Raw genomic sequence first — 17,454 nt, 5'->3', positions numbered from 1 at the left:
TAATAGGACAGATTGCCTTTCATCATTACAACATGGCATCACTAAGAGAAGCTATATCAGCTTTAACAATCTCTGTGGCTGCAGCAATAAAACACATAATTATCAGCGCAGGTATTCATGTCTAAAAGTTATCTCAGTTTGTCATAATTTACCCAAAGAGGTCAGCAACATATCTGCTGCATGGGTGAAGTTAGGAAACTGGTTCGGGTTGCCATGACAATGAAAGTTCATAATTCACAATAACTATGTGTTACAGTGCCCTTGCGTCTCAAGTACTTGCCTGAAAGCTTTTTGTTTCCTAGGCATTTGAGGATATTTACAACGACCAGAGAAAAGTCATGAAAATCATCTTGGAGTATGCTGATAAAGTGTTCACTTACGTTTTTGTCCTGGAAATGCTGCTTAAATGGGTGGCCTATGGCTTTAAGAAGTACTTCACTAATGCCTGGTGTTGGCTGGATTTCTTCATAGTTGGTGTAAGTACTGTGTATCTGCTTAACTAAAGATTGTATGATGTAACTGTGCCACCTTGCACCCCCCCCACTTCCCACCAAACTCCTCCATGGTTAATGCAAATAAAGCAGAAGGACCACTAAACCTAAACTAAGAAAAAACAACATTCTATTATCGGAAGCACAACTATAAAAAAACTTTGCTTATGCATGGAAAAGTGACAGGTTCTCTTTAAAAAGAGAACCCCCCCCCACCACACCCACTTATGCTCATCTTCATCATTCTCATGCACAACTCTTCGAGCTGTCAGTAAATACTCTGTATTTCCAGTTATAGTGGGACATGTGGCTTCCGCCTCTTCCTCCTAGGATGCAGTGCTTGGGGCTGCTTCAGCAACCAACCACCAGGCACAAACACATGAGGAAGGGGAAATAATCATTGCTCATCTGTAAGCTATGACACCATCTAAGAGTTTGCGCAGAGTTAGAACTTCTGCAGCAATGCCGAAACAGAGTGTTGGGGGAGGAAAGCCATTGTGAGTATCAGCAGGTGAAGGGTTCCTATTTTAAGAGAACCTGACACTTTGCCCAGAACAGAAATATAGAAATGTTACTTAAAAAAGCCAATGAGTGAGGGCTTTATTTCCTAGCCCGTGCTATGTTTTACATTGAACCCCAAGTTCAGCATAAATATATTGTCTGCAAAGCTTGTTGCCCAGCATACTATGAGTGGATATAGTTAATTGCACATGTAGGCTTTGTGCTGAGACATAACAGTAGCTTTAGGCAGACTAATGGTCTCGTGTGTGCATACCTGACATGCTGCTGATCTAGTCTCAGGCACACCTCCTGAACCCCAGGGGCCCTTCTGAGTGACTCAGTCACATGATTAGTAGGTGGGATGATGCAGCTGCAGTCTTCATACAGTGCTGCAATCAGCTGATGCACAATAGAATCATTGAATCTAATGTTTAACAATGAAAAGCTTGTATTGAGATCTATATTATAAACTACTGTAAGTTCATATTAGGCTTTAGCACCATTTAAGTTTATTACTGTTTATTTTGTATCTGGTGTTTATCTTTTAGTACATAAGCTCAAATGTGTTAAATATTGTATTACTCATTCAAATATTTTGATGACTATTGTATTTACTTGGTGTGGTTTTAATACCTCTAAAAAATGGGTCAAATAACATCAAGAGTTTATCTTCTCATAAACTGATTTCTTTTCTCATGATCATTTCTGCACCATCTGTGAACTTGACTGTTTCTCCTTCTAAGTCTTTTGGGACATTTTACAGAAAATGATCCTTTATTCTCTTGGTTAGCTATCAAATAGAATATTTTGTCCATGCCGTTTACATGTTTCCTTTTAGTGAATGTAGCATTCCTTCCCAGTGTGATCATCTCAAGGTAGAGGAACAGAGCATTCTAAGAGCGAGCGGAAATCTTTAATGAGGCCAGAAATAACAGATCCTTCCAGCTTGGTTTGCTTTGAAATTATCATAATTAATGATCTATAATTATGTTTCATCTGTGCTTCTGTAAGATGGGTATGGTTTCTTGTCAGGTTGCATGGTGCTGGGCTTCTTGTGGACATCATGGAAGTGTTGCCATTTTGTCATATTATATCTTGCGATAGTCACAGTAGTAATAGCTCAAGTACAGGATGCTGTTTAAGTTTTTTTTTAAGGTTCATATGAAGCAATCCCTTGGCCAACCAGCATTCAAGCACAACTTCCTGATCTGTTAAAATTTGAACTTTGCCTCTTACCTTTATGTGTAATCAGCCAGATGGGGTGAAAAGACTCATTTCATGCAAACTGCATTTTGTTTTCATGATATACTTTAAAAAAGAGTGCAGTTTGTATGTGCAGTGGTTTTTATATGATGTTTTAATTCTTTGTGAGAAGCAGCATTGATGCTAAGTCATGGGTGTGCACCGAGATCCAACTCTGAGAGCAGGTTAAAGCTGTTTGGGATCTTTTGGAGAGGCACTTTAATTGTTGTGCACTGTCTGCCAAAGACCTCCCTCAACAAATTGTGAGTGCCGCACAATCTCTTGTTTGATAAGTATAAGCCACCTACAGCTGAACCTGGATATCATAGCTTGATAAATGAGTTATAATGACTCACGGAAAGGCTGGGCTTGATTCTGGATCTGGCTTTTCCCCCTTGGGCTATGGATGCTGCTCTGGGCTTGATAACATCAGGACTCAAGATCTCTAAAGTTCAGGGGATCAGTCTTGAGTGGAGAGGAGAGGAGGTTAGGGTAAGTATATCTCCTTTCATCTTTGGCCAAAAATGTAGATTTCCAGGGGATGCTAAGTAATTATTTTCTGAAAAGGTGCAGTAGGCTAATTAAGTTTGATTTGAAACAGAAAGATCTCTTGCCACCTGCTAGTTGTCATAGGGATATGACTACTGTATCTAAGGGTAAACTTTGTCAACCCAAAACTCTCTTTCAGCTAACAGAATCCCCATTACCCATTCACCTTTTTATAACTCTTAATGCCTCTGGCAGTGAGAGCACTGAAGTTCAGGCTCTGACCAGCTGCCAATTGCTGTTGTATTTATTCCACTTATTTTACAAGGCAAATTGGAAAACAGCAAGGCTCAATTAAATTAAAATACACTGTACATTCTGATGAACAGCCCCACTGCAAGGGATATTTTGTTTTCTGCCCGGAGTTGGGCTTTAAGACCTGTTGGGAGACTCGACCACTGTCAATTATATTTTGTCTGTTGTCTGTTTATTTGGAAAATATAGTAATCACTATGGCTTTAACGCTTTTACACAACAGATGAAACATGTAGGAACAATTTTTTAAGCTTCTTCTCTTCTTTCTTTATGCTTCTACATGCCCTGATTTTTATTCACTGCCCACCATTTTTGCCTGAGGCTACCACCCCTCTGGATCATTCAATTGTACCCGAAGCTCTCTGTTATGGACCTGCCGGCGGTAGCCTCTAGCGTTCCACAGACCGGAGTTCCCCAAGGCGCAGAATCTAAGCCTGCTTGTTCACCAGGGCCCCTGATGGTGGGGATGGACTTGTAGCAGGCCGAAACCAGGTCACGGCCCCTGGGTGCACCCAGCTGTGGTAGAAGCACTTGCTGGAGGTGTAAAGCACGTGAGAGCCTGATGTAAGGAGGTAGAAAGAGCGGGGTCGGGCAGGCCAGGTCGGTAGCGGTGGAGGCAGCACGGTACAAAACAGTAGACAGAAGGGTAAACTGGTCACAAGCCACGTTCGGTAACAGGAGATCAAAACGTGCAGGATCAGACAGGAAAATGGTCAGGCAAGCCAGGGATCAGAGCAGGAGACAGTCAGCAAATCAAGGTCAGGCAGGGTTGGCAACAAGCAATCTAATTCAGGAACACAGGATACAGATAAGACCATACGGCAATTATAGCACAGACCTGACCTGTTTAAATAGGGCGCCCTGAGCCCTAATTGGTGGCAGGCGCGTTTCCGCGATCGCACATGCGCGTCCGCCGCTCCTGTCGCGGGTGTCCAGGTCCCAATGCTTGCACACTAGTGCGGCCGGGCATACCGCGCATGCGCAGACCCGTGCGCGATTGTGGAAAGTTCCAGATAGTTCCATCGTCCCCCACTGGACGATATCGCCCACTTTGGGAAGCACTGGTTTAAATGGTAATGCCCTACCTGTAGTAACATGTTGGACTACTCTTGTCTGACATTTGGAAGCAGCTGATGTGGTCAGAGTTTTGTTCCCTGACATAATGGAGGTGTTACATACTGGTAGTTACATAGTTAGTCTGGCTGAAAAAAAGACAAAAGTCCATCCAGTTCAACCATAAAAAAAAAAAAAATGTATAATCGTACACCCACAGTTGATCCAGAGGAAGGCAAAAAACCCAGCAAAGCATGATCCAAGTTGCTCCTGCAGGGGTAAAAAATCCTTCCTGATCCCCCGAGAGGCAATTGGATATTCCCTGGATCAACTTTACCTATAAATAGTAACCAGTTATATTCTGTGTATCCAAGAAATAATCCAGGCCTTTTTTAAAGCAATCCACTGAGCTGGCCAGAACCAACTCTTGAGGGAGTCTATTCCACATTTCCACTGTCCTTATTGTGAAGAAACCTTTCCGTGTTTAGAGATTAAATTTCTTTTCCTCCAGATGTAAACAGTGCCCCCTTGTCCTCTGTGATGACCTCAGGATGAAAAACTCTACACCGAGTTCACTATATGAACTACTGATGTATTTATATATGTTGATCATATCCCCCCTTAATCTCCTCTTCTCAAGAATAATAAATAAATTCAGTTCCTCTAATCTTTCCTTATAGCTGAGCTCCTCCATGCCTCTTATCAGTTTGGCTGCCCTTCTCTGTATGTTCTTTTTGTAAATTGGTGCCCAAAACTGAACTGCATATTCCAGATGAGGTACTACTAATGATTTGTACAGAGACTCTCTGGAGTCTATACCTGTTTTAATACAAGAGAAGATTTTGCTCGCATTAGAAACCGCAGCTTGGCATTGCATGCTATTATTAGGCTTTGTGATCTACCAGAACTCCCAGATCCTTCTCCACCATTGATTCCCCCCTTGTATATTCCCCCCCCCTTGTTGTACCCCCCCTAGTATGTATGACACATGCATATTCTTAGCCCCCAAGTACATAACCTTACATTTATCAACATTAAACCTGTTAAAAATATTTGACCTTTTTTTGCTTTTGTAATAAGAGTGACAGCCAACCCTGTTCAGCCCACATTTACTGTCTGTTCATCTAAGTGAAGCTACAACTGTAGTTGAAAAAATGAAAAGGAAAAAGCAATTAGGTTCACTTAATACATGTACCAATCAGCAATCCTCACATTTCACATTGCACATCTAGAATCTTTTGTCACAATATGGAGCAATCTCCCAGTTCCATGAGTCTTTTGCCACCTCGCCTGGACATAGCACTATGCTTCTCAGAGAAAACCCAACTACTGGATTCCACCCTTCTAATAGTTCTACCTGTGAGGTTCTCATGTAACAGTATGATTGGTCTTTTGTGTATGAGGGTCCATTAACACACCTGAATGCTTGCAGATCCAGTGACCCCTTTCTTATTTTGTCATCATCTCTATACCTGGATATGCCTGTCCTTGTTCCACCATCCAGGGAACCATGGACACCTCCAAATAATTTCCTACTTTGGGCCAGCCACTATCTTCTACTAAGATAACTGTGATTGCAAATCACTCTCTGCACAGGTACTCTTTATATTCACATGCCCCCCAAACAGAGTTACACAATTTGCTTTTTTTTAGCCCATTTATGGCCACCCTTTCCCTTTAACGATTATGGACATTTATTAATTCTGTACTGTCTAAGTCTTTAGTACTGCTAAAAGATAAAACATTGTTGAAATAATCCATGCTGAGCTCCCTTTTATAGCTTGTGCTCTGCCAAATGTACATTGTTAAGATATGATCCCCATGGCAGGAAAAATTTGTCAAGCATCCCAGAGCTTATTTATCTATATCTATTCACATTGATTGTGTTGTTTTGCTAAAGCATTTTACATGTACGAGATATCTAATGTTGTAAACTTAAATCAATGAAGAGTAAATTACCTGCATTATGTAGTTTAGAAGATAAAGATGCTGGATTGTGTCAGTCTCCCTTTGGGGTAAAGTATGGTGACAAGAGAAAATTGTTCTGTCTTAAAGTTGATTAGAAGATAAATAAAAATCAAAGATCAGTGAGTTAAACATCTTCGATGATGTGCTTAATAAACATCAGAGAAATATATTTCATACATTGCTACTGTTTTATCCATTTTATTCACTTCTTTTAGTTTCAGAATGTTTATTTTTTATGTAGTAATCATAACCTGCAGACCAGCACTAAGCAGAACTGAACTACCTGTTAATATCTTCCAAAGAATTCCCCGCAATAGCTTTGACATCTATTCCCATGTAAAAAAGCCATAATAAAGCTGCCATCGTTTTCTGAAGTGGTGGTAGGATTTGGGTAAAACCAAGACATATCTCACTACTGGAGATTCCAAGAACTATAAAATGTCAGCAATTGTTTCAGCTTGCAGCAATCATACAAAGATTAAAGTATATCTAAAAACAAAAACAAAAATGAAATATATTATAGCTTACTAGTTCTTAGATGTGGTGGCTGCATCAATGTTTTTTTTCATGCTTATTCAAATTTTATTTTCACCTGTCAGTAACATACTTCCTGTCATAGAATGAGAGCACTTACCCATTGTCTTGTATCTATGAAGGAGCAGCATGGTCATCCAAAACTTTTTTACTGATTTGAGCTACAAACATTTCCTTCTCTCCCCATTTTTATTGCATAGAAGGAGGGGTTTTTGTAGTTTACAGAATGTAGCTGGGATAGCTGATAATGATGTTTGAGATATCAATTCAGTGACAAGACAGGTCTCCTTTGCTGGTCGATGACTCACTTCTGCCATCATGGATGTGATGGATTCAACAAGTTTTTTGGAAAATATTAGTATTATTATTACTGTTACTTTGAGCAACTCTTGTGATATATAGCAGTATATTTAAATATGAATTTCATGTTTGGCTATATTATATAGTACATAGTTACATTGGTCCACATTGGATCAATATAACTATGCATATATCATACCTAGCCGACCCCTCTGGAAGCTGGAAATCACTGCTGTTGTGCTGAGCAGCCAGCCTGATGCGCTGTGTACACTGGAAGATGGTTGATCAGCATGGGAGGCATTCAGACAATGCTTTGCATTTTCTAAATGAATGTAATCCTTTATCACAGTGTGATATCACCACACAGCTTTTATTCATTCATTCAACATTTGTGTATTATCATTGTTATGGCTGGTGGAACGCTACACGGTCCTGATTTTGGTGACAGCTTTTTCAGGGTGTCTTTACTTTGAGGTATTTTTTTCACTGTACTGCCTCTCTGTCTTGTTCAATAAGAGAACACTTTGCATTACTTCAGAAAGCGCAAATCATTGTGCCCATGGTGAGCAGCTGATCTCCTGTGTTCAATAGGCAAGAAAGCAGCTGTTGGGCATAGGACCTGAAAGCTAGTGAAGATCACTGGAGTAGCATTATCTACTTCAGTGATTTTCAGCTTCCACGGGCATCAGCCAGGAATGGTATACTGAAATAGTTCTTTGAAACTCAGCATAAATCACTATTTGGGAAACAGCTTTAACAGCCCCCCCTAATTGTGTTCAGTATGTCAGTGAAATTACTTTCATATTAGTTCACATTATGACAGGAACATATAGTACTTTGAAAGAGTATTCATACGCCTTGAAATTTTCCACATTTTGTCAGGTTACAACCAAAAACGTAAATGTATTTTATTGGGATTTTATGTGATAGACCAACACAAAGTGACACATAATTGTGAAGTGGAAGGAAAATGATAAATGGTTTTTAAAAATTTTTACAAATAAATATCTGAAAAGTGTGCCATGCATTTGTACTTAGCCCCCCCGAGTCAATACTTTGTAGAACCACCTTTCACCTTGTGCATACAACCCATTAGTGGGTGGACGTACTCATTTCTAGTGTGGGGGTACCCCTGGAAGCAATAGAAAGTACCTTTCGTCCAGTAATTAATGTTGAATGTGTTAATTAGAATCTTTCTTTCTCAATCTCAGTCTTTGCAGGCAGCCCTAGAAGACTTAGATGTAGGTCTGTCCCTTTTTCCCTAATGTAGATGAATAGGCTCAGAAACAGGTCCTCTTATCTCCTCTCTAATGGCTCTGGTCCTTTGGATGTGGGGCACGGACCCTGAGAGTAGGGCTGTACCCATTGCTCTTCTCTCTGGAGATCTGGAATAGTTTACCTGGGAAAACTGTGAAGCTCTCCTAGGTGCAGCCACTTGTGGGAATTGACATCCTGTAGCCATTAGTCTCCAATAGCAAGTATGGCACAACACCCCCTTTAAGGATTACGATTCCCATCATTCATAGCTTTCTCCTAGCAAGTTCTCTTTGATATTCCCATTGGCTGTTTCTCTTTGTCTCTCTTAATCTGATTTGCACTGCCAGAAGGGAGGAGAGAAAGCAGAGAGTGAGCGGGAATTACAGAGATCTAAGCCTGTCAGCTGTGATAGGAGAAAGGAGAGAAGATGGCTGTCATCACACAGCCTAGCACTCCTTGATGAAATGCAGTATATGGGAGGAGGGTAGGTTACTTAGAATTAATAACGTTTTGCAGGAGTGTTGCCATGATATCCTGGAATAGGTTATGTACGTATTAGGACTATCTGATGTGTTCTGATTGTAGATTGAGTTTAAAAAAGTAGTGATTTAAAGTTCAACTCTAGACTGATAGAAAGGACAAAAATGCATGCAGATCTGTATTTATTTAATTAATTCATCAAACACATTTTAAATGCAAACATTGTAAATACCTGCATTTGACCTGGTGTCTGCTGTTTGCAGTACTTGTGCAGAGGAGCTCGAGGGGGGTCTGGGGTGTGTGTGATGGGGCTGTGTAAATCTGGGAATATGACAGACAAAAATTCACTTCAATGGCAGGTAAAACAACTCTCATGTACAGTATGTATTTAATCTATTTCTGTTTTCATTACATACTTTATTTTAGACCCAGTGATGTCATCACTGGTTCGCTGTGCTTCTCTGTGTAATGTAGGCAAATCATGGCTAGCGGGAGGGAGGTGTACATAGAAAAAAATATCACACCACCCAGTATTTCTCTGGAATGCCCTTAGCCTTGTTGCAAGCAATGGGCTGGTTATTTGGAGGATTTATGCAAATATAAATATAGGTGGTAGTCTGGTGGTAGTCTGGCACCATCTCTGCCTCCACCTCATCTAATCAGAGAATGCGAGAAATGTGAGAAAATACAAAGTGATCTCTGAATGGCACCTGCCGCTTGGCGCGGGATCTGGAAGTGGGTTGAGATCACTGGAATAGCAGTTTCTCCTTCAGTGATTTCCAGCTTCCAGGGGCATTAACCAGGTATGATACATACAGGTGAAACTCGAAAAATTAGAATATCATGCAAAAGTTCATTTATTTCAGTAATGCAACTTAAAAGGTGAAACTAATATATGAGATGGACTCATTACATGCAAAGCAAGATAGTTCAAGCCGTGATTTGTCATGTGATGATTATGGCTTAAAGCTCATGAAAACCCCAAATCCACAATCTCAGAAAATTAGAATATTGTGAAAAGGTGCAATATTCTCGGCTCAAAGTGTCCCACTCTAATCAGCTGATTAAGCCATAACACCTGCAAAGGGTTCCTGAGCCTTGAAATGGTCTCTCAGTCTAGTTCAGTAGGAATCACAGTCATGGGAAAGACTGCTGACTGGACAGTTGTGCAGAAAACCATCATTGACACCTTCCATAAAGAAGGAAAGCCTCAAAAGGTAATTGCAAAAGAAGTTGTATGTTCCCAAAGTGCTGTATCAAAGCACATTAATAGAAAGTTATGTGGAAGGGAAAAGTGTGGAAGAAAAAGGTGCACAAGCAGCAGGGATGACCGCAGCCTGGAGAGGATTGTCAGGAAAAGGCCATTCAAAAGTGTTGGGGACTTTCACAAGGAGTGGACTGAAGCTGGAGTCTGCATCAAGAGCCACCACACACAGACGGATCTTGTCAAGCCGCTCCTGAACAACAAACAACGTCAGAAGCGTCTTACCTGGGCTAAAGAAAAACAGACCTGGTCTGTAGCTCAGTGGTCCAAAGTCCTCTTTTCTAATGAGAGCAACTTTTGCATCTCATTTGGAAACCAAGGACCCAGAGTATGGAGAAAGAATGGAGAGGCACACACTGCAAGATGCTTGATGTCCAGTGTGAAGTTTCCACAGTCTGTGTTGATTTGGGGAGCCATGTCATCTGCTGGTGTTGGTCCACTGTGCTTCATTAAGTCCAGGGTCAACGCAGCCATCTACCAGGAGATTTTGGAGCACTTCATGCTTCCTTCCGCAGACGAGCTTTATGGGGATGCTGACTTCATTTTCCAGCAGGACTTGGCACCTGCCCACACTGCCAAAAGCACCAAAACCTGGTTCAATGACCGTGAGATTACTGTGCTTGATTGGCCAGCAAACCTGAACCCCATAGAGAATCTATGGGGCATTGCCAAGAGAAAGATGAGAGACATGAGACCGAACAATGCAGAAGAGCTGAAGGCCGCTATTGAAGCATCCTGGTCTTCCATAACACCTCAGCAGTGCCACAAGCTGATAGCTTCCATGCCATGCCGCATTGAGGCAGTAATTGCTGCAAAAGAGGCCCAAACCAAGTACTGAGTACATATGCATGCTTATACTTTTCAGAGGTCCTATATTGTTCTATGTACAATCCTTGTTTTATTGATTGCATATAATATTCTGATTTTCTGAGATTGGGGATTTGGGGTTTTCATCACAATTATGACAAATCACGGCTTGAACTATCTTGCTTTGCATGTAATGAGTCTATCTCATATATTAATTTCACCTTTTAAATTGCATTACTGAAATAAATGAACTTTTGCACGATATTCTAATTTTTCAAGTTTCACCTGTACATAGCGACATTGGTCCAAGCTGGACCAATGTAATTATGTATAAATTTGCCATACATGGAATTCTTCTTTAAATCTAAAGCTCTAAGTGCATCTAAACCCAAAAACAAAAATCCTTGGCATGCAACCCAGAAGCTACTGGATATCACTGCAGTAGCAGTGTCTACTACAGTGTTTTCTAGCTTCTAGAGTGATCCCACAGGTATGGCATATACATACATAGTTACATTGGTACAAGCTGGACCAGTGCAACCATGTGAAAATATCAATATTCGGAATTCTGATTTAACATATTCCCAAAACAATTGCATTCAAGGCATGCCATGAATGATAATTGTCATAGTTGCTTGTGCTCTTAATTGAATGGACAAGCCATCAAATGGCTGGTGTCATAACTGATATCATGTGCAGCACCATGACAACTGCAGAGTAGAACAGAGGCTAAGATGGCAGCTTCCTTGGATGCAAAGCATAAGATGTTTTTATTCTGCTTTAAGTGAATGGAGGTTTGATGGACACAAAGGTCAATATGCACACTACATTGGCCGCCCCTTAGTTCTGATTCCCACTTACTAAGTTGGAATCAACCTTTAAATACAGTGCCTCTTCCTGTCTCAAAAATGGTGTTGAATGTTTAACTTTTACAATATATTGCTAAAAAACAGACATCCGCTGGTATATTGCCTGAGTTGTGTAACTGAAACTATTAAAAAAAAAAAAGCTTTTGATTCAGATTTTCTATGTCTCGGAGCAATGCTTGACTGCTTGACAAAAATGCACAGACATTATGTACAGAAAACAATATAGCAATACAATCAAGGAAAATTTCATTAGACAGTATAAATGGTGGAAGCCTAAGATGCTTATTAAATGTCTGAGCGACAAGGAATCCTCACATCTTGATGACAGATCCTGAAATTTCATGAACGACGAGGGATGTTCTTCATTGTGCTGGGAGAAATATTTTTATGTGTCTGCTGCCTTTTCCAAGAAAGACAAAACCACAACTACACTGAGAGTTCTTGTCTTTGGATTCCTCATAATTATGTACAGGATGTGTACATTGTCTTCAGTGGCGTTTCTAGACATCGCCATCCTTGAAGTATTTTCAGTATCTTAATGAAATCTCAGCTTTCAGTCCTGTACTGTTTGAAGTGAATAGCAGCTGTAAAATAAGAGCCCATTTTAAAATCATAACTGTTCCTTTTGTAACCATGGTAAAAATAAAATACGAAAAACCACTCCTGCTGTGAAAAAGCTCTGGACCAAGTAGAACGTCTTTTCATATTCACATTCAAACACTGAAAAATAATGCTTTTGGCAAGAATAAATAGGCAACCCACAGTTATCAGCTATTGATTATCAATTTCACGTCAAATGACTGTTCTTATTGGTAACATTTTGTCCCTTTTATGCTTTTACAAATCTTTTATAGCAGTGCTATATACCAACTGTATCCACTCAGGTATAAATTAAGGCCATTACTAATCCAAGCCTCATTTTTTTGTGTTCGGAAACAACCTTTTGACATTTGCCAACTCAAGATTTTCACCTGTTCATAATACTGCAGCTCAACAGCCCAATCTACTTCATACAGAGAAGATTGCTACGGTTTTTGACGTTCAGTAAACTTGCTAATCTTGCTGTGCTGTGTCCCTCTTGGGAAATGTATGGATGTTGGGACATTATGAACTGTGAAAGATTATTGAAAACAGTATAACAACTGTATACAGTACAGTGAAAGCTAAAAAGAGACATCTTAATGGTACACTCCAATCAAAACTAAAAATTTAAGAGACATAGGCTTCTTTTTTCATCCACGTTTTTGCTGTAGTGCACCACACTAATCCATAGCTTAAAGTGTGTCTAAAGTAAAAACTATGTGGCCTTAGTTTTGGAAAAAAACTGTGCACGTAGTCCCATGGAGGGTCGTGTTCACCTGTACAGAGATGCACAGCTATTCTATGCATCCCTGTGCGGGCAGTCCCATTGGTGCCAGTTGGGACACTGCTGCATGGACAATGACGGTTCTGCCAACCTGACATCCATGCAAGCTCACAGCCCCAATGCGAGATTTGAAGATAAGTGTTAATTGGAATTGTTTTAGCCCAGACTGGTTTACAATCTGGTTTATATTTATCCCATTTTCAAACTATTTGCCAAGCTGCCATCATCTAGACTAGTGGGCTTCAAACTGCGGCTCTTTGCTTGCCTATATCCTGCCCTTAGGACACTATTCCTCCCAGTGACACCAAAAATGGAGCAATATTCCTTCCACTGACAACAGCAATGGGGCATAATTCCTCCAACTGATATAAATGATGGAACATTATTCCTTTCACTGACAGCAAAGATGGGGCATGATTTCTCTAGTTGACACCAACAATGGGGTACTGATCCTGCCACTAATATCAATGATGGGGTACTATTCCTCCTCCTGTTGACCATGTCATTTTGTAATGTAACTTTTTTACTCCCAATAACCACCAATCCCAAGTCATTTTTAACTCCCACTAACACTGGGGCATTCTCTAATCACAATGGCAAAAGTTCAGCCCCTAAAGTCTAAAGAACAGTAAACTAACCCATTGTTTAGAAAGTTTGGAGACACCTGATCTAGACTGATAAAAATATTCATGAGCATTAGTGAAAATTCAAAGAGGCCGTTTACTGGCACAAAGCATGCACACTGTTTTTCTGACATTTTTCATGTATTGTATATATATATGGGTTCAAAAGGATACAGTTTTACTGCACGCATTTGCATTGAAAGGCATTAGTGACTGAATGTCTTGCCATATGCTAAAGTAGTCCCCTATTTTAACACAGAGATAGGGGAACTGCTATTGGTTGTAAGGTGTATCATATCCCCTAATTATATAATGAACAAACAAGGAAACCCCTAACTGAAAAAATGAGACAACACCTTAACATGAGTTATCAACAAGTAGCATCAAAAATATAAATTTGTAACAAGTACATTTTCAAACTGATATCACATTTTTAATAACTGAACTAAAACTAATACAGTGCCTTGATCCCCTAGCCCACACACCACTAAACAGCCACAATCATTAAATATATAAGCAGGTATAATTGCATATTAGTGTCAGAAACAAGTTAGTATATGCCTGCATACTAGTATACTAGAGAACTCAGTTTTTCTGAAATGGATAAAAGTAAAGTTAGCCATTGGATAAATTGAAGTCCCCCATATACTTTACATCATTCATATATTACTGGAGTTGGATAAAAGTTTTAGGTTACAGAGCTGAAAGGAGGTGGAAGACTCTGTGATTTAAGAGGACCCCTCATTTTAGAAAAGACATGAAGACAACCTAAATATACACTTGCCTTCCTCCATGCTGACTCTCCTGCTTTCGTCCTTTTTTATGGTGTCTCTGTTACCTGTGCACCCTCTCCCATGCCATCATTTTGAAGAAACTTTTAGGGGTAAGCCTACAATATAGTCCTAGTGTGCATGCCTGAGATGTAGTGCATGACATCATGCAGCTCATCTCTAGAGTTGCCTCCTCATCCGTTTAAAACCAAACACATATTAATTACACTTGTTTTTTGGGCTAATTTAATGCAGATAAGGGAGTTTAATCACCACCTTAATCAGTCACAGAACCTGTGTAATTAATATGCGTTTGCTTTTAAAGGGATGAGGTGGCAACCATACTTATCTCGTATATACGCCGTACATTGCATTAATCTATTAAAAAGGATGGCTTCCCCCTAGATATTGCAAGCTTTCAGTGGAAAGCTTTTTTTTAAAAGATGACTATGATAGCGTCATATGACGCTTGCGTGTGATGAGCCACATTACTCCATGCGCTCCATCTCATGCATGCGCAGCATGATAATACATTAGATTAGGTATTAAGTTGGCTTCCTGGGGGGCATTAGTGCTGCTGGGGCTACATCATCAGTGCTTTCAGGGAATCCAGGAAGTGGACACAAAGATAAGTATGTAAGACAAAGATGAGCTCTTAGTATTCCCCCAGCCCGTGCCCCCTCCCCTGACGTCTCCATCAAGATCAATAACACAATCATCAGTCCCTCCCCTCATGCCAGGGTACTAGGTGTAATCCTAAACTCCCATCTGTCCTTTCAGCCCCAAATCCAATCACTGTCCAAATCTTGTAGACTTCACCTCTGCAACATCTCCAAGATATGGCCATTCTTAACCTCGGAAACCACTAAGCAACTTATTCACTCCCTGGTTATATCTCGCCTTGACTATTGTAACTCCCTCCTCATTGACCTACCTTATTGCAGGCTATACCCTCTTCAGTCTATCATGAATGCTGCGGCCAGACTCATCCACGTTATTAACTGTTCTGTATCTGCCACCCCTCTCTGCCAATCCCTCCATTGGCTTCCCGTTGCCCAACGGATAAAATTCAAAACATTAACAATAACGTATAAAGCCATTTATATCTCTGTACAAAATTACATCAACGATCTTGTCTCTAAATATCACCGAAACCGTACTCTCCGCTCCTCGCAAGACCTCCTACTCTCTAGCTCCCTTGTCTCCACCTCCCATGCTCGTCTCCAGGACTTCTCCAGAGCTTCCCCCATCTTCTGGAACTCTCTACCCCACTTTATCAGACTATCGCCTACTCTGCTCACTTTTAGGCGATCTCTGAAAACCTATCTCTTCAGGGAAGCCTATCCTGCTCTCAGCTAATACTGGAATCTTCTACTTTTCTAACCAGTCCATCCCCCACAGTTACTACCTTTTGTACCACTAGCCTCTCCACCTAGATTGTAACCTCCAAGGAGCAGGGCCCTCAAATCGCTCTTGTATTGAACTGTATTGTTGCTATATTGTCTCCCTCTATATTGTAAAGCGCTGAGCAAATTGTTGGCGCTATATAAATCCTGTGTAATAATAATAATAATAAGTAAATAAAAATGTAGAAAACAGTGTTTGATGATTTCACATCAGCATACAGAGATGCATGCTGATATGAATTTTAGTAAAAGGAGGGAAAGGTCCGCTTTAAGCTGGTTAATGATCACTTTTTTCAGCTTCTTCTCGAATATACCAAACACATGAGAGTAGTGTAATAAAACCTCATATTAAGTAAAGTAGATAGTGATACCAGGCAGAGTTTTGCTGGCACTTTCTCATATTCTGATTACCTCCTGTTGGGAGCCATATGGTTATTCTTTTTTAATGGAAGGAAATATGCTTTGAAATAACGTCATTGCTCATAATGAAGGTATATGTTATAATGGTGTCAGTATGGTTTTTTATTAGATGAATAAAATTACTTCTTTACAGTTATTTTTTAAGTGCTGTTGTTTATATAGTGCCCCGAAATTGAACTGTCTATGTGTTATTCCCCTCTTCCATCTCATCAGCTTTCTGGTCTGAAAGAAAAACTTTCTATGTACTTTCCATTTTATTGATCCTATAAATCATTGAATAGTACTTACACACTTTCTGTCTATATGATGTTCTTGCATCGAACTGTCCTTATGCAATGGACCAGAAATTAGTTTTCCACCTCCTGTTTCGGTATATTTAACTTCATGGAAATTGCATTATGGTTGGTTTATGGTCTGTGGTTACTGCTTCATTGGCTTTAAGCATAAGTGTGTCCTGTATAGTATAAGTAGTAGAAAAAAAAGCTGTTTAATGGCAGATACACATTAAAATATATACAATTGCTTATGATTAATATTCTGATGCTTTCTGAGTAACTTTTAAAAGGATTTTTTTTTCAAACTGCTAGAGTTACTTCGATTTAATCACTTGCCAATATGGACAAGTGATTTTTCATTGAAAATTAGTCAATCAGATGAAATTACGAAACAGGAATTTGCTTTTCAAATAAATAGATAATTGAAGTGAATATTCATACAATTTATTGAGTGAACATCCCCAACTCCTTTAGTATATCAGGCTCACAATAAGGAGCTAGTGTGTATTTGTGATTGCCCTGGGCAGATAAAAACATGGTATTGGTACTTAACCTCTTCGTGTCGGTGCCTCCCGGCCCTTTAAAAGTTTCAGAAGCCGGGAGACGGGCAGGGTTTTAGGATCATGTGACCGCCGTAATTTGTTGTTATGGCGGTCACATGATTGAAAAAGGTCCCGATCGAAAGGGGAGATTAGGACCTTTCCGTGAGTCACGAACATATGTGCTGGGAGCGCACAGGGTGCGTGCTCTCAGCACATATGTATTTTCTAATTGCATGCAAATATGAGGCCGCTCGGCGTCAAGGCCCAGATGCAGAGAGGCCGCATATTTGCATGCGCTCGGCGTCAAGGGGTTAAGCAGTGTGTGTAGCAGTTTGCAAAGGGTTAATTGATAATGTGCAATTTATATTATCACTCTCCATACGGTGGTAAGCATTTGAGCACAAATCATTTAATTCCTGTCTAGTAACTCAACCCTTTTTGGTTGGCTATGAGTCCAAGTTGAAAGCACAAGGGAGGCTGAGAGC

At 40.2% G+C, this 17,454-nt stretch overlaps 1 protein-coding gene across 8 annotated transcripts in view; it reads left to right on the top strand.

Annotated features, from left to right (window-relative positions):
- Positions 1 to 17,454, top strand: part of LOC149465907 (sodium channel protein type 5 subunit alpha-like) — a 518,022-nt gene that overhangs the window by 434,832 nt on the left and 65,736 nt on the right. For all 8 annotated transcript variants that reach the window (XM_089673130.1, XM_089673129.1, XM_089673128.1 and 5 more), the window contains one exon: positions 303 to 476. In XM_089673130.1, the coding sequence (XP_089529256.1) occupies positions 303 to 476 (174 nt within the window). The remainder of the gene's footprint in view (positions 1 to 302; positions 477 to 17,454) is intronic.

Source organism: Staurois parvus, unplaced genomic scaffold, assembly GCF_062004578.1.
Source record: "Staurois parvus isolate SC_StPar_1 unplaced genomic scaffold, SC_StPar_1.0 ptg000136l, whole genome shotgun sequence".
NCBI classification, from domain to species: domain Eukaryota; kingdom Metazoa; phylum Chordata; class Amphibia; order Anura; family Ranidae; genus Staurois; species Staurois parvus.
Note: the sequence above shows the minus strand (reverse complement) of the source record. Positions and strands in the feature narration are given on the sequence as shown.